Source organism: Triturus cristatus, chromosome 5_1 (assembly GCF_964204655.1).
Source record: "Triturus cristatus chromosome 5_1, aTriCri1.1, whole genome shotgun sequence".
Classification (NCBI taxonomy): domain Eukaryota; kingdom Metazoa; phylum Chordata; class Amphibia; order Caudata; family Salamandridae; genus Triturus; species Triturus cristatus.
Window position 1 is genome coordinate 315,210,988 of NC_140587.1, and position 26,119 is coordinate 315,237,106.

Sequence of the window (26,119 nt, forward strand, 5' to 3'; positions counted from 1 at the left end):
ACATACTGTCTACTGCCTACGCTCCTGGTGCTCTCTCCTTCTCGGGGGACATCTTCCACAGCCTCTCCACAAGCTCCCCTACCCCCCACCAGGACCTCAACCATTCTTCAGGGGCCATGAGGGAGCCAGTGCCACTGGGCCTGGAGAAACCCATTCTAGTCTTGGGTGGCAGCTTAAGTCAAAGTTCCAAAATTCCATCCTTGTAGCGACATGCAGTGGTTTCTCCTTCCAGCTTTCCAGAAAGTTCTAGATGCCATGCATCCCTGGCCAATCCTAGGTTGACACATCATCACTGACCTTCTCTTCCAACCGTCATGCACAGCATTCTGCAACAAATTAAAAATGCCGACTTCAAATGGTCTATGAAAAGACCTTTCCTGAGAGTCTCATCGCCACCCTCAACTGACACAGCTGCCTGATCCCATCCCACCAAAACTTCAAAGGGGAGAACGCCTCTTTGTTTTGGCTCCAGAGACCTGACATGCCTTCGTTTGTGGGGGTTTGGGCTCTGCCAGTCCAGGTACACGATGAACTATTAATTAACAGATGCAGATTTCCTCCCTACTCCTTCCTTTCCCAGGACAGGGTGAAGCACTGGTAATGGCTATAATGGGAGGGGAGGCTTTTGATCTTCCTGTTGGCCAGCAGAGTAATTAACTTAGCCCAATATTGGGAGCAAAGGCCTGGAATCTGATTACGGGTGAGCCAGAGAAGTATGACAATTCTTAAAGTGCCACAATGAGTGTAAATAAGAGGAAAGTGGCTGTGGATCTACATTTGGGAGGCTTGTTTACCCTAAGATTGAGAGCTCACTGGACCTGGTAGGCTTAAGTGGGGCAAAACTTTAGTCTTGTGCTTCTTTCACCTGTAATGAGTAATTCAGTTAACCACCACAGACCTTCAGGAAGCACTACAGGCCTACATAATGAAAACCCACTCACCTGATACCATCTACCCCAGGTCAGAATCAATCCTTGAAGGGTCCCTTCTGCAACAGAACCTGTGTGCAGATACCAGGCTGCACATGATGGTAGTCTCACACATTGCCTGCACATGTGCACACATGTGTGTGTCCACGTGTTCATGTGTAACCTTACCCTAGCTGTGCAGCAGCAGCCTTATCTTAAAAGGCAGACACTGGTGGTTAGCTCTCTCATTTCATTTCCACCGAAGTTACTCTGAGTGAAACTCCATTGGTGATACTCACAGCAACAGTCCAAAAGCTGGTTAGTCAAAAGCAAAAAATAGAAGGGGATTAAATAGGCAAAACTCATTAGAATTGTCCAACCTGAAAATTGACACAATATGGGGCGATGTTTTTGTAAAACGATATTTAGGACACAATATTTATGTCAAGCGAAATATTTTGGTAATGATATTCTGACATACTACCTCCTATTATTCCTCATTATTCCCTATAATGCCATACAGCGCAGGTCAAATCAGACAGCGCGTCTCAGCTTGTCGACAGGGTTACACCTCATACAGAGTGTGGGCCTTCATCATCTATAATGATCGCACTCCTTCATCTTACCATTTTCCTCTGCATAGGAACTACTGCACCAGACCCTCTTTTGATTTATTTCTAATGTTTTTTGTACATGTTCTTCAATTGTAAGCTCTGAATAAAATATTTATAAAATTCAATATAAGAAAACATGTTGATGTGGCTAAAGTTTAAAACAAAAGCAACAAGTGTCCTCATGTAATGCAACTGGTGCTATGTAAAGTGCATTGATACCCGATTCGGGTCAAGTTCGAACTATATAAGACTCTGTAAAGAAAAAAAGAAAAAAACAAGTACATTCAAAAGGCATGGGGCAGAAAAATGAGGAAAGAAGTAATGGTACTAAAAATGGAGTCCATAGAGGTTATTTTGAGTAAAGGCCCTGCAGGAAGTGGGCAGGCTGTAAGGCGTGGATCACCGTAGAATTCTATGTCTCTTCCTCTTTTGTTCAGAACAGAGGCATATAAAGCTGGACCTGTAACTATGGACACAACCTGTGGGCACAAGACCGAGCATCAGCAGCACTTTCAAGTACATAAAGTAGCGCAACTGTGGTACTCTTGTATGTGTTCTTGCATGCTTTAGGGAATTGGGCCCAACACATCTAGAGAGGAAACGCAATTGGAATAAAATGGGAATACTGAGATACAAATAGTACAAGTAGAATTGACAGTGGCCTTTTTACACTTTTATTAATGAATAGGGAGTTGGACATTTAGAGTCAATTCACAAAGACATGCAATACCACATAAAAAAGTACTCCAGTAGAACAATTTTCTGTACTCATAAATATTTTTGTGAATCGACCCCATTATCTTTAGCAGTTAAAAGAGATTAATAGTGCATTGTATTCCTTACTGCCATTTCCAGGCTGCCCTCAGGCTATATATCCAAGAGCGGATTTTAGGACTTTGAAGTCAGACCTTTCCTTAGGAGAATTAGTTGTAAATTAGCCTTCATATCACACCCACTCCTCATGAGCGGTGAAGATCCCACAGCACACCCCCCTCTTCATCATTCCCAGCCCACCTCTGTCATTGGGGGAAGCTTCCCTTTTGAACCTGTACTGGTTGGATGACAAAGAGAGAACTGTCATAACAACACTGCTTTTCTTCCTACAAAGGTGTGTTGTAAGCAGGGAGACAATTAAATTGAGCATGTTTCTCTGAACACAAGGGTCTGTGTTCATAGACTTTGCTTCAGATCAGGAATGAAAAACTCCCACATTGTGTTTTTGTTACAGAAATACTCAGTCGAAGTGAAAAAAGTGTTTGGGCACAGGTAGTAGTCGCACTGCTTGTTAGTGGATTCAAACAGACGGACAGTAGTTTGACTACCATTGGGAAACCCCAGTCCTGTTACTCTTACTAATACCTCTCACAACCAGCCCTGCTCACACTCCTCACCTCAATCTATGTGATAATCTCGAATTCCACACCTAACCCATTTATTGGTTTTACCATTATATCAAGAAGTCATTGCCACTAATGTTCTACTATCTATGTATGTCCTTATGGCTTCTTGTTATCCTGGAGGAGAGGTCTTAAACACAATAAATATCCTCAGCTGGTAAGACCTCGGCCTTCCGCTCCCAAAAATCATGTTACTTTTCTGGGTAGTGGGCCGTGGCTGTGGCTTTCTTGTGGAAAAGCAATACTTTTTAAGTGGCCGTGTAATGAGAGTGGCTTTCAGACAGTCCTGGTTTTAAGCTAACACCTCTATGGTTGTATGGATTGATAGTTTCACTTTTGCAATTATAAGACCAGGGCGAACATTTCTGTAGGAACCACCAACTATCCTAATTTCCTTTCTTCCCAATTCACCTAACAGACCTTCAAGTAGTTTGTACCATGGCATTCACACTATCTGATTTTCTACGGCCGGCTGTTCCAAGGTAAGTGTTTTTGTTTGTTAATTAACACCCCCATCTCACCACCCCGTCCGGTAACAGCCGCTACTGCTAGACTACCAAATCATTTATAACTTCTCAGTGATTTTAGAGAAGCTTGAGTAGAGTAGGTATGGTACCAGAATATCATGTGCTACATGTCGTTTACAAAAATAATTGTGTCCTAATTATTGTTTGCAAAAATACTGGGGTTAATAACAAAAATCTATACAAAACAGGAGTGGAAGGATGTTGTTGGGTATTTTTGAGCATGTTTTTTAACATAATTTAGAACAAGTTTAATTGATTGTGTCTGTGAATTTCTCAGTTATTGATCTCCTTTTCTATACATTTAATTTCATCATCACTTTGGGTGACACTGGCGTTTGGGGGGTTGGGTGCCTTTTAGCGTGACGGTAAGTATGACATAACACCACACCCTTCTGAACTTGTGCAACATTACTGTTCTGTTCTGAATTGGCACACTTTTTATTTTACTCCTGCTTGGGGAGCTTTGAAGTTAGTGGAAAGGGTTGGGGTTTGGTGGGTTGTTAAGAATATGACATTACAGTGCCTGCTTCTGTATCTTTTGCAGCACGTGCTCAGAATTGATCACAATTTGTGTGCATTCAATTTCAGCTTTCGATGAGGAGGTATCCAGTTTGTGGAGGAGGATGTAAGCTGGCATGTACTAGGAGTGTAACAAGCTTAACAAAGCTTGTGCTTCAAGTAATATGGGGGTAGCATTTGTTCTCACTGTATTTCATCACCAGTTTGGGTTGTGTCACGGTTTGTAGAGGAGGAGGTTTGCTGTCAGTTCTTCACCAGTGTAGCATAGCGCTGCCTGCTTGTGGATTTGGGTTGCAAGCTCTACATTAGTCACAGTTCTTCAAATTCCCTTTGAGGAAGTGCCATGCTTTATAGCTTAGACGGTGTACTAGTTTATCAATAAGGGCATGACATGAAACTGCTAGCTTGTCAACATCAATCCAACAATAATAAGGTGTTAACAAGGGGCTCATGCAATATGTTAGTTGAAAAACCAACGAGTACCCTAATGAAATAAACAGAGAATTAAAAGTACATTCAATGATTAGTACCAACAAAGGGTAGAGGAAGAAAGATTCCTTCAAACAGGCGTGCAAAAAAGAAACTTTTTACTATCCCAATAAATGAAACCATTCAAAATAAATGACAGCAGAACAGTCAATGTGTAGAAATAAGGGTTGTAGATATTCCATCATATAACAATGATGTGACCCTGATTAGTTTGAGAAAACAAAGTCTATCATAAGGGCATCAGCAGTGTTGATCCACTCTTGCAGAGAAACAGTCCTATGGTACGTCGGTTGGTAAGAAGTCACGCATACTATGACAGACACAGTCTTGTTACTGAGAAAGCAAGAAGAGAAAATGCGTTGATGTCTGGGTCTCTGAAGGAGCGGCTCATCCACTAAGGCGGAGGACCGTCGCCCCACTACTTTAAGGCAGTGCAAACGAAGAATAAAATTATAAGAACGAAACGTTATTATCATTATATTTTTAATATTGCAGTTGCACTGCAGTCAACCAGGTTGTTAGGACCGGGAGGGGCTGGCCTCCCCTGACGTGGAGGCATGACGTCGAGGTGGCTGCACCTTAAGTGCACATGACAGTTTGTCCGGCCGTCTCAGGCCGGCCAAACTGGGCATGTTCTCCACAGGCTATATCATACAGCCCGGGTGGAGAACATGTACAGCCTCCAAGCCCGTGTTCGAGCCCCGACGCTCAGACCAATCACAACACTGCTGTAAGGCAGCGTTGTGATTGGTCAGGGGATTCTGAGCGTGTGTGTTCTTTCTGGTTCCTGCTTGAAGGAGAGACGGCGGCTGGCGAAGGCGACCCCAGGTACGTTTTTTTCCCTCTTTCCTAACTCCCCCACTCCTCCCTCACCTTCCCCCGCCCCACCACAGGTCCCTACCAGCCACCACAGGGTCTCTGTGATACGTAATATGTGAGACCATCCTCAGAACAATGCTTAGAGTTTCAATGGTTGAACACCATTGCTGGTGAATATGGTGTAAAAACTGTAGTGATCTGACAATTAACCAAGAAATGAATAGCCACTTAAGGCATTAATACCAAATTACCAAGAAAGACTCAATCACAGAAAAAGTTGAGTTCTGTCTTCTGTGGCACTGCTCAGGTATACCGGCAACATGTGCATCTATAGATTCCCGGGCCCACATTGGGTTATTGAGTTGCCCTTATCTTTTCCAGCTTGTAAAACGGTCATATTTGCCAGTACTACAATTCATGACAGCTTTTAGAAAGTATTCAATTTTTGGAAGGAGAACGGCTGTCAGGGGTTTGTTAACACAGTGACATACATAATGTGTATTTTTGCTGACAGTGCTATACTGATCACTTTTGTTCACACTGCATTTCACCACCACTTTGACGAAGTATCGTAGTAGACATATATAACTCTTCCCACTTGTGAATTTGTGTTCTAAGGGCTATACTCATACATTAGCCTGCACCACATTTCAACACAAATTTGAGGTAGTTTCATAAATTGGGGAAGAGGACAGTTCATTAGGAATGTGTCAGAGCCTAACTGTTTATTCGAAATCTAAATATCAGACGAATCAGGTCAAAAAGAGGATCAGGATCTCCTCGTTTGTGGCATGTACCGAAAATTAAATGGGTCATCAATTACAAAAGTGTACTTTTATGATCATCGGTACAGTTTTGCAAATGTAACAATATCATTAGTCAATAGTTAGCCCCCCACTGCAATATTAAAAAGCAAGATAAGTAGTACAATTACGTTATATATCATTGTATTTAGGTACTTCTGCATGCAAGTGATCTTCTAGAGAAAGGAAAATCGACGCGGTTGCTTACCACTTCTTCTCCCCGATCACCCCGAATCGATACATAGGTCACTCGAAACTGCTTTACATTCGAGTCGGAAATCTGCCATTTTAAGTGTAGGCTTGATGTTGTTTCATCGTCAATAACAAGATTTCTTATTCCTGTTCTGATTACTAGAGAGAATGTAATACAGGAAATTACATATAAATTGTTTAAAATGTTGACTCTAATTCAAATGCTTAAAATATATTGTATTGGCCTTGCCACGATCTCCAAATACCTCCTGCTATTATTCACTTTTTGTGACAGTTTCAATGATATTCTCTAGTTGTGCACATCTGTAACCACCACTGCTTTTGAGGCCCACGTACACCTTCAAAATAAGTCAGACAGTCTCCTTCACTTTTCTCAACAACTACAGTTCTTCAGAACTTGTCATTTTCGTTATATAGACTGGGGTGATTATCACCTGTTCTACTCACCCTGCTCCCCAAGTCCAGCTTCCCTCCAAAGCCAGTTCTTGACAGTCCTCCCTGGTCCTCCTCTAGTGTTTATGGTAAATTCGCTTTGGAGGGATTCCTGGCACACACCAAAATCAAGTCATGGATTCTTCCCTAAAGTATGTAAGTTCAATCCCTTTCTCATGATCCCATTGTTATGTTAGGTTATGTTATGGTACCTTGATATATGTGATGTACAGAGCATGTCACATATGTACTAAACAGCAGAGATATATGCCATATGGTTGGCTCTAACGTTGCCCACAGTAGGGCTTCCTGTTGTGATATGTATCTGACCATCGCATGGACCTTGCAACCAAAAGAGAACAGAGAACATTCAAATCAATAATAATGTAACATTATTCTCTTCTGGGATTAAATATCACGCCATTGCTTATAAAAATGTTTTAATTTTTCTCTTTGTAAATATTTCTTAACTTGGCAATTAAGATACACTAACAATAAAGTGATGGGGTTTGGAACAAAAGTATTTGCTAGGACTCCTTAGTGACTTTTGGTGATTTTTTTTAAATAATGATTTTAAATATTTGATGATTCTTTTAAACACTATCAGTAAAGTGTATTAACTTAATAATGCTTGAGCGCCTTGTTACAATAACCTTCTAGGGTCTCCCGTGAGAAAGTGAGATACATTATTTTGATTGCAAAAAAAGTATTTTTATTTATTAAAGAAATTGAGTAACCGTGACAAATTGATGATTCTGGGTCTATAAGAAATGGAATGATATTTATCTCGAGAAGAGAATACCTTTGAGCTATTATTGATTTCCCCAAATTCCAGCAGAACATATTGGACAGAAATCCTAACATTAACCAAACCAGCAAGCAATGCGTTGGTTATCATGTAACCCAGCATCAATCGCCAGCTTGGAACACCCTGCATACAGACACACACACAGAACCATGCACACGTACAGCCGCACCAGCCAGATAATAGGGATATATATTGCAAAGTAGATGCCTACGCAATTGCCAAAGCGCTCTGGATTGATCCGTTTAAAACCAAAAGTAAAGACAAACCAAAGAAATAACCACTTAACTAGCAATCAGACAAGTACACAAACCCCACAATTCACCATCAACTCCTGAATCAGACTCTGGTTTGGTATGGTAACCCACATAAACCACAAAACCACTGCACAGCTGAAAACACTACACAGCTATCTATATCAGTGGCAGAATGTGCACTATACAAATGGCCACAACAAAATACAATATTATGTTATGTTACATCATTTCGTTATGCTGTGTGTAACATCATGTTTTGTCTTGTGTTATATTTATATTATGTTAAGTTAGTTTGGCTTTGTATCATGTGCATGAAAGTCGCTTTATGGAGCTCAGTGAGTTTGGGGCATAAATAGCACGCTATAGCTTAGAGGCGGCCACATTTTCACTTGGTCGTCTTTCGATGGTCACAAGAACATCAGAGCCTACAGAACAGGCTGGACTGTTCCAATAGGGCACAGGGTCAAGACTGATTTGCATATGGCTGGGTCCAAACTGAAATGGCATGGTGAACTAAAAAATGATGGATTTAGGCCCAGATCTCTGTACTGGGGTGAATGTATGTCATTGGTCTGCATTCTGTCCATCAATAGTTCTTTTTGCATATGTCACCCCGAGTGGGACGGGTATGCTCTGACGTGAGTCCCGTGCTCTCCATGCCACTGGAATCAAGCTATCCTGGCTGAAGAGGGGTTAAACCCCGAAACTGGTCCCGGGATGCTTGTTTCCAGTCCAGGGAGGACCTGGCCTGGCAGTTCGGGCTGTACTGTTCCCATTGGGCGCAGGGGCAAGACTGATTTGCATATGGCTGGGTCCAAACTGGAATGGCATGGTGAGCAAAAAAACGATGGATTTAGGCCCAGATCTCTGTACTGGGGTGAATGTATGACATTGTTCTGCATTCTGTCCATCAATTGTTATTTTTGCATTTGTCACCCCGAGTGGGAAGGGTATGCTCAGACGTGAGCCCCTTGCTCTCCATGCCACTGGAATCAGGTTATTCTTGCTGATGAGGGCTGAAAGCTCGAAACCGGTCCTAGGATGCTTGTTTCCAGTCCAGGGAGGACCTGGCTTGGCAGTTCGGGCTGGACTGTTCCCATGGGGCACAGGGTCAAGACTGATTTGCATATGGCTGGGTCCAAACTGGAATGGCAGGGTTAGCAAAAAAACGATGGATTTAGGCCCAGATCTCTGTACTGGGGTGAATGTATGACATTGTTCTGCATTCTGTCCCTCAATAGTTCTTTTTGCATACAGAAGTAAGATGGCGCAGCTCCCAGGTTTTATTAGGATGCATAGGAATCCCGGAATCCTTCACTTAAAAGACCAGAATGGTATGCCTGATATGGCATGTAAAATAGGATCTGCCTTGTAGATTTCCTTGCCAACTATATAGTGAAACCCTCATTTTGCATGCAGCCGTAGTGGTGGTTAACGTCACTCACAATATTGTACACTAGCATCACTGTCATCAAGCATGTTGCGTCATTCAGCGGTATATATGCATCCAAAGGAAATAAATAAAGACCAAATTAAAAATGTATTTGAAACATTCTTCTAAAGAATCAATACGAAACCGACTGATGCCAGAGAGGTTATCTGTTTTTAAAAAGTTTGCTTTAATCAATGTTAATATTTCGCCTATGTACACATCTGTATTTATATGTATTGTTATTTTGATACCGCAAACCAAGCTGTGGATCAACGGGGCGGAGCATTCTACATAGTAATTAGGGTATATAAAAATATATATCAAGAGATAGGAGGGAATGACGCAAGGTCACGTATAAAAGTAAATACCTGCTGTTACCGGCCTGGCAGTCGTAGTAGTCGTAGTGGTAGCGGTAGGTCTAGTTGTTGCAGGTCTTGCCACTATAAAACAAATACCATACATTAGTACACTATAGGCAACAAACCCCTTCAAGCCATCAGTGCATGCACTTAAATGTCCTTTGTCTAACTGGTTTTGAGTCCATTTGTGAATTCAAGCGGTGTTCGAAGAGCAGAAAGCACATGGGGCCAAGCTATTAACAGGCACAGGATTAAAATAAATAGCCCTGGGAACAGCCACACGTGTTGGTCTTGGCATGGCATGCCTTTTGGCAGAAATCTAAAAAGACAGCTTATTTTCTGGAAGTCAAAAATATATTGAATGCCTTTCTGCTGCAAGACTAAACTGATCGCCTTCCAAACATCATTTCAGTTTACACAATCGTCTCTGTCTGCTGCCTCTGAACGCATGCCAAGCGCCTAAAGACATAGCAACTGCCTTAACCAGGTATGAAGGCTGATGCAATCTGACATACAAGAATCTCTTTCTCTGTCACAAAAGCAGGTAGCAGACAGGATACAGTGCAAGGCGTTCACCTTCAACCCGGAAGTTCACCACCGAAACACAATGGCTCTGTTTTTTTCACAATCACCTTTTCTGTTTCTTGTCTGCGGCACTAGTTTTTTCATAAAATATTTAATTGTTGTCACAGACTACTGATGCATAAATCAGTGCCACCTTCACCTAACTGTCTCGGGTATTGGCATCATTCACGCACAATGTCTGTATAAAATACAACTAAACCAGGTTTCACCTCAATGTGCGGAGTGGGGGCCATAACCAAATCTAGGCTTATCCTCACATGAGTCATGGCCCCTCTGCCCATACAACAACGGTAATAAATTACACAATATTCTCTGCATGTCTGCATTTATCCTATGACTATATATAGAGAGAGATACCATGAAAACGAATGTGATGGAGTTAACGCCATAATAGAGAGAGGGAAATCAAGAGAGATTAAGAGAGAGAGTGTTCAGCAGAGAGATAAAGAAAGTAAGAGACAGAAAAAGAGAGCTAGATCAAGCTACACTGAAGTAGAGAGTTGTGTTGAGTTAAGGAGCGAGGAATTGAAAGACAGAGAAGGTGGATGAAACAAAAAGGAAGAGGGCGGGCAAGAGAAAGAGAGAGACAGGCCACAGATATAGAAAAAGAGAAATCAAGAGATAGAAAAGAAAATAGAGTTAGTGTATGAGTAAGTTAGAGAGAAAGAGAGGAAGAGGAAACGAGGCAGGCAGAACATAAACCTTATATTGTAGTTGGCGATGCTGAAACTTTTCAATATGATTGTGAGCACAGGCCAATACCACAAACCATGGCGAGAAAGGCACGTGAACCTAAGGTATGAGTGGGAACTGTTGGAATTCTTATGACTAGAAAAGTGTCTGTGTGAGCAGTAACCTGAGGAATATGTTCTGTTCCATCCTAAAAAGAAGAATCAACATACATTAAAAACAACACCCTACACAGAAGCCAAGCAAGAATACTCCGCAATCACTGGGCAACCTATCCACCCTACACACTGCAATAACCCCCATTTTTTTTTTTAAAAAAAGGTCCCCAGTGCACCGAAAGGGAAAATATCAGCAAGTTAAGTAAATTTCTAAAAGGTATTCAAATAATCTTGGAAACATAGCACATCTTAAACATTATCACAAAATATATGTATCATAGTATATGAGGTGATGAAAGATGTTTGCTTTCAAATACAATTCAGCCTTAAAAATAAACAAGCCAAGTTCAGACTCCTTTATTTAACATCAACGTTTAAGCTTACCCACTGCCCTTGATGGAGCAGCAGAATGATGTCCTGCATGGTTGTCTTATGAAAATACTCCTACAGGATGTACGGTTTTAGTAACCTCCGGTCTAGGATGGGCCAGAGGGAGACATTATTTTTCTGGGAAAAGAAAGTATAGCGAATAAACATCTTTGTCTCACAGCTGTTTTTCTCCCTTTTGAAGAAGCGCTTGAACGTCTTCCTTGTGGAGGTTGCGGCGGGCTTGGCTGAGAATGCTACTGAACTACTGTTAAAACCCATTGCTCTTAGGTGATTTCCTCCTGGGGATTGTGGAGATCTTTTAGTCAACCCCCGAGAGGTGTTGTCTGATCGGGGGAGAGTACGCAGTTAGTGTTTGGAGGCATAGGCTCTTGCCAGAGCTGCCTCTGACCATATCCCTGTTATTGTTGTTCCGGTAGCCACCCATTGTATTTAGTCTGCCTCGCTGTTACTCCTGAAACGCCTGCTGTTGACTGTGATAGGTTTACGCATATCCAGGGGTGTGGTCTCTGTTCTGCCCCTGGGTTGTGGCCTGAGAAAGATTCTCCTTAGAGTGGCAGATTACACTGCACCCAGCGACTGCACTATCTTGGTGTTCTTCTTAATCTTTTCCAACATCTCATCTACCTGTGGAGCAAAGAGATGAACACCATCAAATGGGATGTTGAGGAGGTGCAGTTGAACCTCTGGATATTCACATTGGAAATTATTTTCCCCTCAGCCAATAGCTCTTCCCCTTACTTCCTGCAGGACTCAGAGAGGTACTGCAGCAGCACTTCCATTTCCTCCCAATGAAACCAGTCGCAACTCAACAGCATGCCAACCGTGTTGACAACACTGCAGAAGTTGGCTCCTCTGACTGCCAATCACTCGCCTGCAGCATTGAAGCACCTACTCTTCTTGTCCGGTTGGGTGGTGTAGTCAGTGGCTTGTACAGGGGTGTACTTCTATGCTGTTTGCACCACCTAGGAGTCTGGGGGGCCCTGGACACACATGTAGAGTGCGTCGGTGGAAAAAGACTCAAACTTTTCGCGATCCTTGGTGCGACTATCTTCACAGTGATAGCAGCAGGATCCTTAAATTATAAGGGTCTGACTTTAGCACGCCCTTGATCTTGGGGAGGAACCGAATGGTGTGTTCAGTTTGGATAGGGGCTACACTAACAAGTAAACCTCCTCCTGCAGGGCATGCATGTCTATCAAATGCGGATACCCTTGCTCTAAATCAGTGGATCTCTGCAGCTGTGGAGTCCACCGCCCCGGCCAGACCCTCTAGATCAATGAGGCTTTCTACATCGGCCCCTTGGTTTTCTGAGTCGTTCAGGACAGTTAAGAGCAGCTGTAAACGCCTGGAACGGCAGTGGAGGGCGAATTATTGTGATACAGGTAAAATTACATTTAAAAAAGCTCTGAAAGAGCTGTACAAACTGATAAAAGCAGCCAGGAAGGATCATATAACTAGTTGCATCTACAAGGCCGATGACTCTACCAAAGAGATATTCAAGGTCATCAACGACTTTCTTAAGCCTAGAGAATTAGAGACCATGGTGCAACCCTCCCTCGCTCTGTATGAAAATATTTCTGACTTTTTTAACAGCAAAATTCAGAAGGTTTACAATTCCTTCTCAGAGGTATTAGAGACAGAGAAAACTGATAGGAGCGGGGGTTGCGTGCCCGAGCCTTCCCTTATGCAATTTCTCCCCATTTCCCAGCAAGATGCTCTGGCGGAAATCCAGAGATGTAAGTCAGGGGCTCCAGACGACCCCTACCCCCCTAAACTTTGGAAAGTGATGGCTCACTCTCTCAACCATGTATTGTCTCACATATGAAATTCATCCCTTGCATCTGGGATTTTTCCAGACTTGTGGAAACATGCCACACTTCTCCCGCTGAAAAAGAAACCGAATGGGGATCCTGGGGATCTGGATAATTACAGGCCAATCTCTCTATTGCCGGCCGCAGTAAACATGCTGGAAAAACTGGTGCAGCGGCAATTAACCAACTTTATTGAGAGTAAGGGCATATTACATGATACCCAATCCCGTTTTCAGTTTGGTTATGGTACAGAGACTGTGTTCTTGGAGGTGGCTGAGTCAGTAAGACTGTCAGTAGATTTGGGGGCATCAGCAATGCTGGTGCTCCGGGATCTTTCTGCTGCGTTCGACACAGTGAACTACTTCTTGCTGGCTCAAAGACTGCAGGAGATGGGCATTGGGGGCATGGCCCTGCCCTGGATGAAGTCTTACCTCAATAATCGCTCACAGAAGGTCGCTTTGCAACCCTATGAGCCTGAACCTAAACATTTTGGTGCGAAGTCCCTCAGGGTTCAGCGTTGAGTTCAATTCTATTCAATCTCTATCTGGCTCCGCTGTTCTCTCTGATAGCTAACTGGGGGGGTGAAGGCAATTTCATATCTGACAACACCCAGCTGTTTTTTTCCTTTAAAGAGCAGACTGAGGATACTTTCAAGATCTTCAAGGGCTGTTTGAGAGACATTGCGTTGTGGATGAACAATAATAAACTCAAACTCAATGCTGGAAAAACAGAGGTGATGTTTTTCGGGAAGGAGACGCCTCCAGGGCCAGATATCTGGTGGCCGTCGGAAATGCCCACCCTCGTCCCAGCAACTACTATAAAAAAATCTAGCCGTGAAGTGGGAGGTCGATCTCTCATTCTCTGCTCAAATACGGCAGGTAGCAACCACCTGTTTCAGCAAATTGAGAAATTTGAGGAAATTTCTGCACCTACTACCGGAAGATTGCCGCAAAATCATAGTCCACGTCATGGTGACATCTAAAGCGATACCAAAGGGTATGATGGACGGAGCGTTGGAGCAAATCAAACACTCACCCCCAGTCAACTGATCTGGGTTTAATCCATCATCATTCTTTAGATCACTCCACCACCCCAGTTCAGACATGGCCATATGCAAATCAGTCTGACCCTGTGCCTCATGGGAACAGTCCAGCCCGAACTGCCAAGCCATGTCTTCCCTGGACCGGAAACAAGCATCCTGGGATCGGTTTCAGGTTCATAACCTTCATCAGCCAGGCTATCTTAAATCCAGTGGAAAAGTGAGCAAAGGACCCACGTCTGGGCATACCCTGCCAACTTAGGGCGAACACAGCGATACCAAACCCAGATCAGTTGACTGGGGGTGAGTGTTTGATTTGCTCAAACGCTCCGTCCATCATCCCCTTTGGTATCGCCACGGTGACATCTAGGCTGGACTATGCAAATGGCCTATATCTGGGTTTGCCAAAGTACCTAATTAGACGACTGCAGATGGTCCAAAATGCGGTTGTGAGACTGATTAGACGTGTTCCATGTCTCTCCGCATATAAAAGATCTCCATTGTTTTTAAGGCTTTGACTCTGGCCTACAAAGCTCTCCACGCGGTGGGAGCAAAGTACCTTCAAAAGAGACTGGTCTTCTATCATCCGACCCGGTCTTTGAGGTCGGAATCCCTGTTTTTGTCGGTTGTTCCGCGTGTGAAGAGAGCTCGTCTGGGAGGCCGCTCTTTTGGACTACTGGCGCCACAGTTGTGGAACTCTCTGCCACTCACTCTGCGGGGAGCTACCAGCCTACTAGCGTTTAGGAAAGGCCTTAAAACCTGGCTGTTCACCCAGTAGCCTGTCTTTTTCTTGCATGTATTTGTCTGGCATTCGGTCTTTTTTTCTTCTTCTAACGTTGTTATGTTATTATGTTGCAGCACTCCTTCTCCTAAAGCGCCGGGACACTCTTTTTGAGTAGCCGTGCGCTATACAAAAGAATAAATACCATAACATAACATAACATAACATTGGCTACCGGTGGCAAAAAGAATTGAATTCAAGGCTCTGACTTTGGCATTTCGAGCTATGCATGGTAACTGCCCCAGCTACCTAAAACAAAGGTTATGCTGCTATAAGCAGACTCGCTCACTTAGGTCCAATTCACAAAAGCTGCTCTGTACCCCGCGCTTTAGGAAGGCTCGCCTAGGCGGCAGGTCCTTTACGGTTGGGGCTGCCAAATTGTGGAACTCCCTGCCAAGCAACCTCTTTCACATTGATAGAGCCTCTCTTCAGGAAATCAGTTAAGACCTGGCTCTTTAAGGCAGAATAGTGGTTTAGGGTTTCTAATCTGAGCTTTTCGTCGGCTTACTGCCTACTGCTAGAGCGCCGGGACACCTCTGTTTGAGGTAGCTGTTTACGCTTTATAAATGTCGGTATTATTATTATGTCATGAACCATAAGAAGAAGTGTTATCCAGTTAAGATGTTATGTTCCATCATGCACACAAAATGCTTGCAATAAGTCTAACGACTGGCAATCACTTGGGTTGCATTCCAACCTATTGCTCTTTTGCCCACCATGTCACTTCAGTTTGGACCCAGCCATATGCAAAACAGTCTTGACCCTACACCAAACAGGAATAGTCCAAGCACAAACTGCCAGGCCAGGTCCTCCCTGAGACTGGAACACAAGCAACCCAAGACATGTTTCGCCCTGACTGGGGCTCAACAGTCAGGTGTGGGTTGGTCCCAGTGGCATAGTGAGCACAGGGCTGGTGTCTAGGCATACCCTTGGCCATTTAGGGGGTTACACCAAACAAAAAATTCTGGCTAGGCTGTTCGGGCTGGACTGTACAGAATGGAGGAAGACCAAGCTTGATTTACATATTTCTGCGTCTAATATGAGGTGGCATGTTGGACAAAAGAACAACGGGTTGGATTGTTACCCCCATGTAAATGCCAGTGGCTAGACCTATTGCAAGCATTCCTCCCATCACATTTTGAGTTCTAAACATTCTGCACCAAACCTGTGGAAGGGTCCATTAGATAGACTGGTGTAGTTGTTTTAAAATTCATGCTCACTTTGGCGCTCCTCTTGATTCATTGCAACATATTTCACTACTTAGCATTAACAAAAGTTTGTTTATAGTTGTCTAGAGCAGTTCTAGCTGTCAGTATATGCAAGGCTCCTAATAACTATTTCAATAGTCAGCCTGTACTTCTGAGGATATAAAAAATAAAATGTGAACACCTCCTGTGGGGAAACATCGTTTACATCGCGGTGTTTACACCGCAATACCTTTACAACGCGGGTATTACAACGCAAGTCATTACAATGACTTGCGCTGGATGGCGCTCTAACCTAAGGAATAGTATGATGTACTATTCCAACACCTTCCCTACTGTACATAGACTGGAGTTGGAATAGTAAATCATACTATTCCTAAGTCCAGCGCCCTTCAGCGCAAGTCGTTGTAACGACTTGCGTTGTAATGCCTGCGTTGTACAGGTATCACGGTGTAAACACCGCAATGTAACATCGTATATTCCCTCCTGTGACATGTCTAAATGTTACACAAGTACTAAAACACAGAGTCCTATATCTGAATCATCCACACATTAATGCTAGTGAGTTAGCCTGGAGGACTACACCACCACAGTCCGCTCATCATAATCAATAATTAATTCTGTTACCAACAAGTACAAGGATTTCATGTCGAACTTTTTTTCATTTTTTATTTCTATCTCTGAAAATTGCTGCACACAACTAGATAGTAAAATCTTCTGTGTGCTAGATGAGAAAATTAAAGAAAGCAAGTTTTGGCCTATACGGTATGAAACAAAACAGAAGCGGGCCTTACATGTAGTCGCGAGAACAGCAACAGCATCACTTTCAGTTTCATCAGTAAAAAGGGCCGACAAAGAGACTTCGTACTCTGTCCTCTGTTCCAGTCCATCTATGAGGTAGTCATTGATTTCTCCATTTAAGATAATCTAGAATACAGAAGCTAGGGTTAGAACAGGTTCAATTCGGTATTACATTATCTTGGCCAGTAACATAGGCGTGCACAGATGTGTGACAGATGTTGATGGATTGGCACAGCAGAGCATGCTGGGAGATCATTGAGGATGATCCAAATAAATTATCGTTAAGAAGACTCCCAGTTTATCAGGCGCATTAGACGCATAATTAGCTTCAGAGAGTATTCAAAATAATAGTAAAATACAGACATGTTTTAGCTGCCAAATGAGAAGCACCAGATCTGTGAAACCAAAAGCAGTGGAATTATTTAATAAGAAATATTCAATACTATAAATAAAAGGTCATAACGTGCTCATTTAGGGCCATATTATCAAGGACCGGCGATAACACAGAGAATTCCCATAGAAGCCCAGGTTCCGGTGTGAACATGGGCTTCTATGGGAATTCACAAGTGCATATTATCGAGCCCATTCTCGCCGCTTTAGCGGCAGTTTTCTGCCGGTAAAGCGGCGATAATGTTATCGCCGTTCCTTGATAATATGGCCCTTAGTCCACTGTGTACACACCATTAAGAAAATACTTGTATGTAAACATCTGAGTTTTAAGGTCTTGTTGCCATGGAAAGTACAGCTGGGCTACTGTGATAGAGCTGTTATAGCATACCTTTGACACATAGAATACAGCTTCAGATATATGTGTCTATAATGTTTTACTTTTCCAATACAATAGCATTTATAAGTGGCATGTAGGTTTTAATAAGCAGCCTATAATTTCTGAGATTGCTTTGCCTCATCTCAGCATGTTCTGATCTGTACGCAGAAAAAATTAGTAGGCACTGTGGGGGTATAATACAAGGCGTGTTGTTTATAAATGGTGTCGGTACAGGACAACTTCACCTGAGGCCAGTGCAGTGTACAGTGGTGTATCCCATTATGGCTGTAGCTGCATGGTCACTCAAACAATTCAATCTGGGTGGGCCAGCAGTTCGTCTTTTATTGTGTGTAAAAGAGCCACACCAGCCCTACAGTTCTCTGCACCTGCTAGGCCGAACTAGTCTACCTTTAGGTGGGGTGACCATGCAAGTCATCTCCCAACGAGGGTTACAGTCTGCCCTAGTCCCTCACTGTAGGCACGCCTAGGCACATGCATGGGAAACAAGAGAGAACTGTTGCTTTAGCTTCACGCACCCTTACGCTGGACAAAATAAATTATTCAGCAATTGAACGGGAGGCGCTAGCAGCTGCTTGGGGTGCCGAGTACTTTCGTGTTTATTTGTGGGGTGCCTGTTTTGTGTTCCGCACGGATAACACACCCCTGATGAAAATTCTGTTGTCTGGTGGGGCAGGCAAAGGATCCACTAGACTAGCCAGATTAGCAGCTAGACTTCAAGAATATTCCTATACTTTGGAATTTGTACAGGGTTGAAAGAACGTACACGCTGACTGCCTGTCTAGGCTGCCATTAGAGTGGGAAACTGTGGATGCCATGGCTGTGAAAAACCTTGAGTCGGAGGGTGCTGTGGCATGCATACATGATGTATGGAAAAGTTTCATTTTCAGTTTTTTTCTATTTTGTTTCTCCTTAGGGAAGGGAAGGAGATATGTTATGATGTTGTACATTCTTATATTTGCATATGTTCTATGTACAGGGTTCTGCTTTAGACTGTAAGGCGGAGGGAATTCCATGGGGTCAGTTGATGCTGACACCATGGTGAGGCCTGACGCCGGGTTGTGCTTACAATAAAGCTTATAAGGAAATATCTACTGTTGGTGCATCATAAGTGCTTTTCCACCGCAATACGTTCCTGTGTGCAAGGAAAAAGCAGACTAGAGAGCAAGCCAAGAGTTTGATCTGGAGATTCCTATGGATTTTTTTTTTAACGTTTGAGAAGATAGAGGCAAAAGGGTTTACTGAACCTATATCTCCTTATTATAACTGTATTAGCCATGATCATACAGGTATTACAAATACAGTGGTAGCCTCCTTTCTTGTTTTAGTTTATTGTTTGAGCACACTGTCATCATGTCCAGCAAACTTATTTCACCAATTTCTCTACCAACTCCAGACGAAACAGTTACTGATTGGGACATTTGGTATGGAATGTTTGAGGCATATGTGGAAACACCTGAAAGGAAGTTGTGTCTTCTAAGAATAATCTTGTGGGGATGTGGAGTGAGGCGGTTGAGAGAACTTAAACTTTTACTTGATTTGCCAAATGCTTAGAATCTCAAGCTTGACATTTTCCAGTATCCTCCAGATCAGGTATGGTAAGATACATTTATTGTGACGGAATAGTAAAAAAACTAAAATCCAAGAGTACTTATGAGTGGGGGGTAATCTTACTGAGATACTGCTATTAATATTGCTTAAGTACAGTTGCGGCTCCGCTAGGGAGTGCTGCGGGGCGGTGGGGCGGATCGGCCCTATGCCGGAGTTTACTCCTCCCCACTCCACCACCCCGCAGCACTCCCTAGAGGAGCCGCGACTGCTTAAGGTACAGAGCAAATACTGCTATTAGTATTGTTAAAGGTACAGAGCAATCCGAAAATCCGTAGAAGAAATTAGATATCTAATGAATGCAAATGTTAGTGTAATTTCTGAAAAGGATAGTGGAGACAAATGGAGGAAGAAAGCCGAAAGTACTATGTGCCAGTAACATCTTAGAAATGTGTTAGTAATTTCCAAGTTGATAATGCGAAGTTTTGCCCAGCTGTTGATAAACATGTAAGAAATGGCATTTTAGTACAGCATATAGAGCAGGTAAATTGAACGTGGAGCTGGATGACAAAGAAAGAGATTAAGGTTTGAATCCCTAGGTGATTTTGTAAGTAGACACTGAACTCAAGCCAAAGCACCTTCCCAAGGTGACATATCAATTGATGAGAGCAGGTCAATGTCCTGGTAGATTTCTGTGCGTGGTTCACCATCCTAGGAGCGGATTTAGCCTGGCAGGTGTGGGGTCCCAGGAAATTGTGTACGGTAGATGTGCAACATAAGTGCTATACTGGACATAAAATCAACATGCTTGGTTGTTTGTGGGCAGAAATAGATTTCAAGGGACACAAAGCACAAGGGAAAGTTTATGTGGCTGACAATGGAGATCCCACAGAAGACCAATTGCCAAGTGGATTGTATGTCCCGTTTGGCTTAAGCTCTTTAAGATTTACTAGGAAAACATGATGAGAGTGAGGTGTGTTTGTACAATGGGATAGAAATGAGGAGTTACCTATCTGATGATGAATTTAGAAAGGAGGAATTGGTGTGAACTGTGGATGGATATAATGTTTTCAAACCTGTGCAGAAGTACCTGAAAGAAGGCTTAGCTGAAAAGAAAAAGCTAGTTGGTGAATTGAAATCCCTTGCAAAGGTCCAAGGTGAATTTGCCTGGGAGGATGCTATACTTATACTAATTGCAAGAAACTGGGTGACCTGTTAAGGGGGAGAAACCCTACTCAAGCAGCAACCACAATCCTTGTCAGGGTGAGGCTCAAGCAACCCCTAATTTAACCTGTGTGAAACCCTCTGGTGGCTTGGCACAGAGCACTCAGGCTTAACTTAGAGGCAATGTGTAAAGTATTTTTGTGGTACTTCAAATAGTAATAACGAGACACAACAACACAAGGCAACTCCCTCACCATTTAGAAAAATAGACAAAAGAAATTATATATAAAACAGACCAAAACAACAAAAATCCAAACAGTAGAACTGGAGATATGTAAGTTTAAAGTTTTCAGTGAAAATAGTGCCAAAAAACATCAACTGCGGATATCTGGTCGCACCCCGGACCGTCAGAAAGTTGCAAGTTCAGGCCCACCGCGATGGTGTGTGGGCTGGCTACATGGACCCACTTAGACCCCCTGAACAAGAGTACCTTTAATCCTGGTTGAGGAGCATTGAGAGGTCCCCTGTCTAGGATGCGTTGGTTCCGAGGAGCTGTGCTGGTGTAATGTGCAGTCCTGCGTTGTCATCGAGGATTCCTGTTGATGAGGGCTGAGATGTGAGGTCTGGCATTGAGGATGTATCTCGCAGTCGAGGCGATGCGTCCACTCTAAGGAGCAGCAAGGCTGCAATGCAAGAAACTGATTTGTCGTCAAGACTGCAGTTGACGAGAGATTTGTAATGCAAGGGCCAGAGTCGGAGAAGCTTCGCACTGCGCCGGTTCCGATGCGGGCTGCGAGGTCAATGCAGAGTCCTTGCGCTGAGAGAATCTTCACAGCAGAGGCAATACGTCAGAGCTGCTCAGGGTTGCGCCGTGCAGCAGATGTAATACCTTGATTCTGCTGAATGCACCGATGGGCTGGTAGAGCACCTTCAAGCCCACTTCCAATGGTCCAGGACTGGGACAGCACCACTTGGCAGGGTAGCACTCACAGCTGGTAGAGTCCAGAGGCTGGGTACCAGGTTGTTGGATCCTTTTGTGCCTGAGGCTTTAGTCAGGAGGCCTACCAACTCCCCCTTGGAGTCACTTGGAGGTCTCAGGTTCAACAGATGCAGTTCCAATCCTTCTCACCCAGGCAAGAGGCAGCCGGCAGCAAGTCAGCACAACTGAGCAGCAGTCCTTCAGGGCAGTAGTCCAGCAAAGTGGCAGTCCTTCCAGCAGCACAGCAGTCCTTCTTCTTGGCAGAGTCCACAGGTCCAGACGTGTATTGAAGAGTTGGGGTCTGAGGTCAAATATTTGTACCTGGCCCTTCCTTTGTAGTGGGAGAAGCTTCCAGAGGTTTCCCTTAGAAGTGCACAGATTTCCTGCCTTTCCTGGCACCAGACTAACTACAGGAGGGATGTGGCTGTCTAGGGGGAATACACAAAGCCCACCTGTCAACTACACACAGTCATGTGACCGAGACACAAGCTGCAGGCACTAAATGGCTAAGGCAGGAAAATGCCAACTTTCTAAAATCAGGATTTTCATAATTGTAATTTAAAATCCAACTTTACCATGAGAGAGGAGTTTTCATCACAATTCGAAAGACACCAAATATGAACTGGTTATGAACTGGATACCTGCGCCCATTTGAAAATTAGCAGAACTGGTTATGAATTGGTTACCTGCTCCCATTTGAAAATTAGCACTTATCAGAGGTAATACAGTAACTCCAATGTCTATGGAAGAGATACGCCTTGCAATAGCGAAAAATTAATTTAAGAGGTTTTCACTACCAGGACATTTAAAACTTAAAAGTATATGTTCTACTTTTTAAATACACTGCACCCTGCCCTCTGGACTGTCCAGGGCCTACCCTATGGGTGACATATGTATTAAAAAGGAAGGTTTAGGCATGGGAAAAGATTTATTTTGCCAGATCAGCATTGTACTTTAAAACGGCGCAAACAGGCTGCAACCGCAGTTCTGAAACATGTTTAGAGAGCTTTTTAAGTGGGTGGCACATTCAGTGCTGGAGGCCCACTAGTAGCATTTGATTTACAGGTCCTGGGTACAGATAATGCTATTTTGCTCGGGACTTACAAGTAAATTAAATATGGCAACCCCATTATGTTTTAAGGAGACAGCATAAGCACTTTAGCACTGGTTAGCAGTGGTAAAGTGTGCAGAGTCCCAAAGCCAGCAAAACAGGAGGGTTGAAAGCAAAAGGTTAGGGTAAAACCATGCCAAGGATGCCTGGCCTAACACTTATACTTATATAAGCAATACGAAGTTTGCAGGGTGTAAAATCCCCAATGTTGCGTGCATGGAAAGTTGGAATGCCAGGTTTTTGAGGTGAGCAGTTGAGCTGGTAAACAGTTACTGATGGGTGCTTTCTGTGTTACTTCCCCGTTTACCTAATACTTAAATAAACAAGCGTTGACAACCCACTATCTTTGTGGACATCACCTGTATCCATAGTTGGGGTGCAGTCTGGGGGAAAAAAAGTGTTTCCCTATTTTCTGTGATGTGATGTCACATGTGCCATGGAAAACATGAAAGACCCATTTGTGTGACCAATGAGGAAATCTCACCTGTGCAATACAGTAGTGGATGACTCTGCACATAATATAACTGGGCATTCCTTGTTAAATCTGAAAAATGACAATTTGTGGAAACAAGTGGGCCTCGACTTGTTCTTGAGCAATGGACCCTGCAAAGCATGTTTTTCTATTTGGAAATATGAACACTTAATAAATGTTGCCTGATCAATTGTCATGGAAAGATTATCGCCCTGTTCTCTGCCTACAACTTTCACTCTTCTTGAGAAGGCATTTTTCTTTTTTTTTTCTTATTCATTTTATTAAACGTTTTCTCAGTTACCAAAAGCCGTGATACGTTGATAATCTGTGCAGCGGACAGTACAGTTTACCGTATTTCGTCATTTACATCTGGTTCACCTTGTGTGGCAAACAAGTTATGCCCCACGTTCAGGTACGAATCTCCTACAGAAGAAAGAGAACTCGGTGGGGAAGCCCCACCACCCGCCCTTCCACTTGAGCTGGCGTTTCCACACAAATGTTTATTGGAAGCACCATTTCTGAGGATGGGTAAGGTTAGGAGTCATTCCATATCCAATCAGGTGCTCAGGATGATACTTTAAGGTGTGGTTTCTGTTTGCGGTTGTCTCTGTCTGCATGTGATGTGCTGTATGCTGGGTGAAATAAATTGAATTCCATTTGCTATAAAACAAAGACAGAGGTGTTCTAGACTTCCTGTTTCTGCCCACTGTGGCCCGGTATGGTATGTGCAATTTATGAGTTAGAACACTCCCTCGGCATCATGAGGCAGAAAGGATTCTGGGATTTGTTGACTCAATAAAACTTATATTTTACCAATTCAGTGACTTATCCCTGTCTAGGAGCCGTACGATGCTATGTACAGCTTTGACAGACCGTCTACTCTGGAGCTGCCTGTACTCCAGCCACCTGATGTGCGGACAGCTCACCTCCTCCGGTTTCCCGCCATTCAGTGGGATCCAAGTCAGTCTGTACATCACCACGTCTTTGGAGAAGGGTTTCCAGACGGCTCTGAAGCTCTCGGTCGAGATTTCATGGACATTCAGGCTCTGTGGGGATGGGACTTTCTCTGCCGATCCACAAAGTTATTGTTGTTTGAAAGTAGTAAGAGAAAAGATACAAATTAGTAATTTGTTCAAGCAGGAATGTAGTAATTGAGGCCCTGATTTGAAACTAGGTGGGAGAAGGCACCAGCATACACTTGCAATGCTTGCAGCTCTCAGTCACTTCAGAGGTATTTGATACAGATGGTGCCAGCATCTAGGATGGCAGTGGCTATGTCTCCAACCTACTTCAAAAATGTCCCCCTGACATCTACAAAGTAGGCAGATAAAATCAGAAAATGTAGAGGTGGCCAGAGTTCCATGGCGAGAGATTTTGGTGAATACGTTCCTGTCAGGGCCACTGGAATTATGCGATTTTGAGGCTGTGGTGTTTTCCACATAATTATGGATGTGTTACATTTGCCACATCATTCATCATCTGCTGCATAACAGGTTTCACCCCAAAAACTGTTTATAGCTTAAAAGTTACTAAATACTTGGTGACAACCATTACTGCGCAGTGGGAGGCCTTTCACATAGGTTAACTGGCCATCTTTCTTGACCTTACTGCTATAATTGGGTGTAAACTATTACTAATGAGGCAGTATAAAACCTATACACTGACATTGTTAACATGTTTACAAATGACACAATAACGAAGTAGAACTATCACAAAATGTTTCGCTTTAAGCAGCATCATTTGCCTTTTCTTGCCACATAATTTAGTCAACCCTGCCGCATAAATTGGCCCTCCGCTGTTGCCTAATTCCAGTGGCCCTGGTCACTCTCTCCCAAACTGACGGTGGGTGGAGCCCCTACCTCCTCGAGGCGAGAGATCCCCGAGGTATCCCGTCTTCTGACTGATCACACTATCAGTCAGCCAGAAGGGAATCCTTTAAAATCACTAAACCCTGGGAGAGGAGCCAGCCCTGAGGTTGCGGACATCCTCAAATTAGGGAATGGTTACAGAAAATTGCAATCAGAATATCATTTTATGTAAATATCATGCTGCAAATATCATTTATAAAAATATCGCCCTATTTTAGTAAATAATGGAAAATCTACACCAGCGAGAGGTATTTTTGCAAAAGATATTTATGACATGATGGGACGGAATGCTGAACAATGCAAACATTCACCCCCAGTCACAAAGATCTGGGTTTAATCCATCGTGCTTTTGCTCACTTCGCCACCCCAGTTTGGACCAAGTCATATGCACATCAGTCTTGACCCTGTTCCTCATGGGAACAGTCCAGCCCGAACTGTAAACCTAGATCCTCCCTGGACCGGAAACAAGCATCCTGGGACCAGTTTTGGGGCATCACCCCTTATCAGCCAGGCTAGCTTGAATCCCGTGGTGCAGTGAGCAGGGGATACACGTTTGGACATATCCTTCCCACTTAGAGCGACAAAAGCAAAAGGAACAAATGATGGACCTAATGCTGAACAATGCACACATTCACCATGGCTGGGTTTAACCTGAAATGGCAGGGGAGCAAAAAACGATGGATTTAGGCCCAGATCTCTGTACTGGGGTGAATGTTTGACATTGTTCAACATTCAGTCCATCAATTGTTCTTTTTGCATTTATCACCCCGAGTGGGACGGGAATGCCCAGACGTAGGTCCCATGCTCTCCATGCCACTGGAGTTAAGCTAACCTGGCTGATATGGGGTGAATCCCCGAAACCAGTCCTAGGATGCCTGTTTTCAGTCCAGGGAGGACATGGCCTGGCAGGTCAGGCTGCACTGTTCCCATGAGGAACAGGGTCAAGACTGATTTGTATATGGCTGGGTTTAAACTGAGATGGCAGGGAAGCAAAAAACGATGGATTTAGGCCCACATCTCTGTACTGGGGTGAAGGTTTGACATTGTCCAACATTCTGTCAATTGTTCTTTCTACATGTTTTTTTAAGGCATTTCTAAAATACCTGCAGAGAGTAATTGTTCCGTCTCGAATGAGTGCCTTATCTTTTGTATTTGAGGC

The 26,119-nt window shown here is 43.5% G+C and overlaps 1 protein-coding gene across 3 annotated transcripts in view; it reads right to left on the reverse strand.

Moving 5' to 3' along the window:
• Positions 1-26,119, reverse strand: part of COL14A1 (collagen type XIV alpha 1 chain) — a 513,241-nt gene that overhangs the window by 213,640 nt on the left and 273,482 nt on the right. For all 3 annotated transcript variants that reach the window (XM_085605041.1, XM_085605042.1, XM_085605043.1), the window contains 4 exons: positions 24,019-24,158; positions 17,028-17,160; positions 9,584-9,655; positions 6,285-6,427 (listed from right to left, as the gene is read on the reverse strand). In XM_085605041.1, coding sequence (XP_085461167.1) covers positions 6,285-6,427; positions 9,584-9,655; positions 17,028-17,160; positions 24,019-24,158 — 488 coding nt within the window. The remainder of the gene's footprint in view (positions 1-6,284; positions 6,428-9,583; positions 9,656-17,027; positions 17,161-24,018; positions 24,159-26,119) is intronic.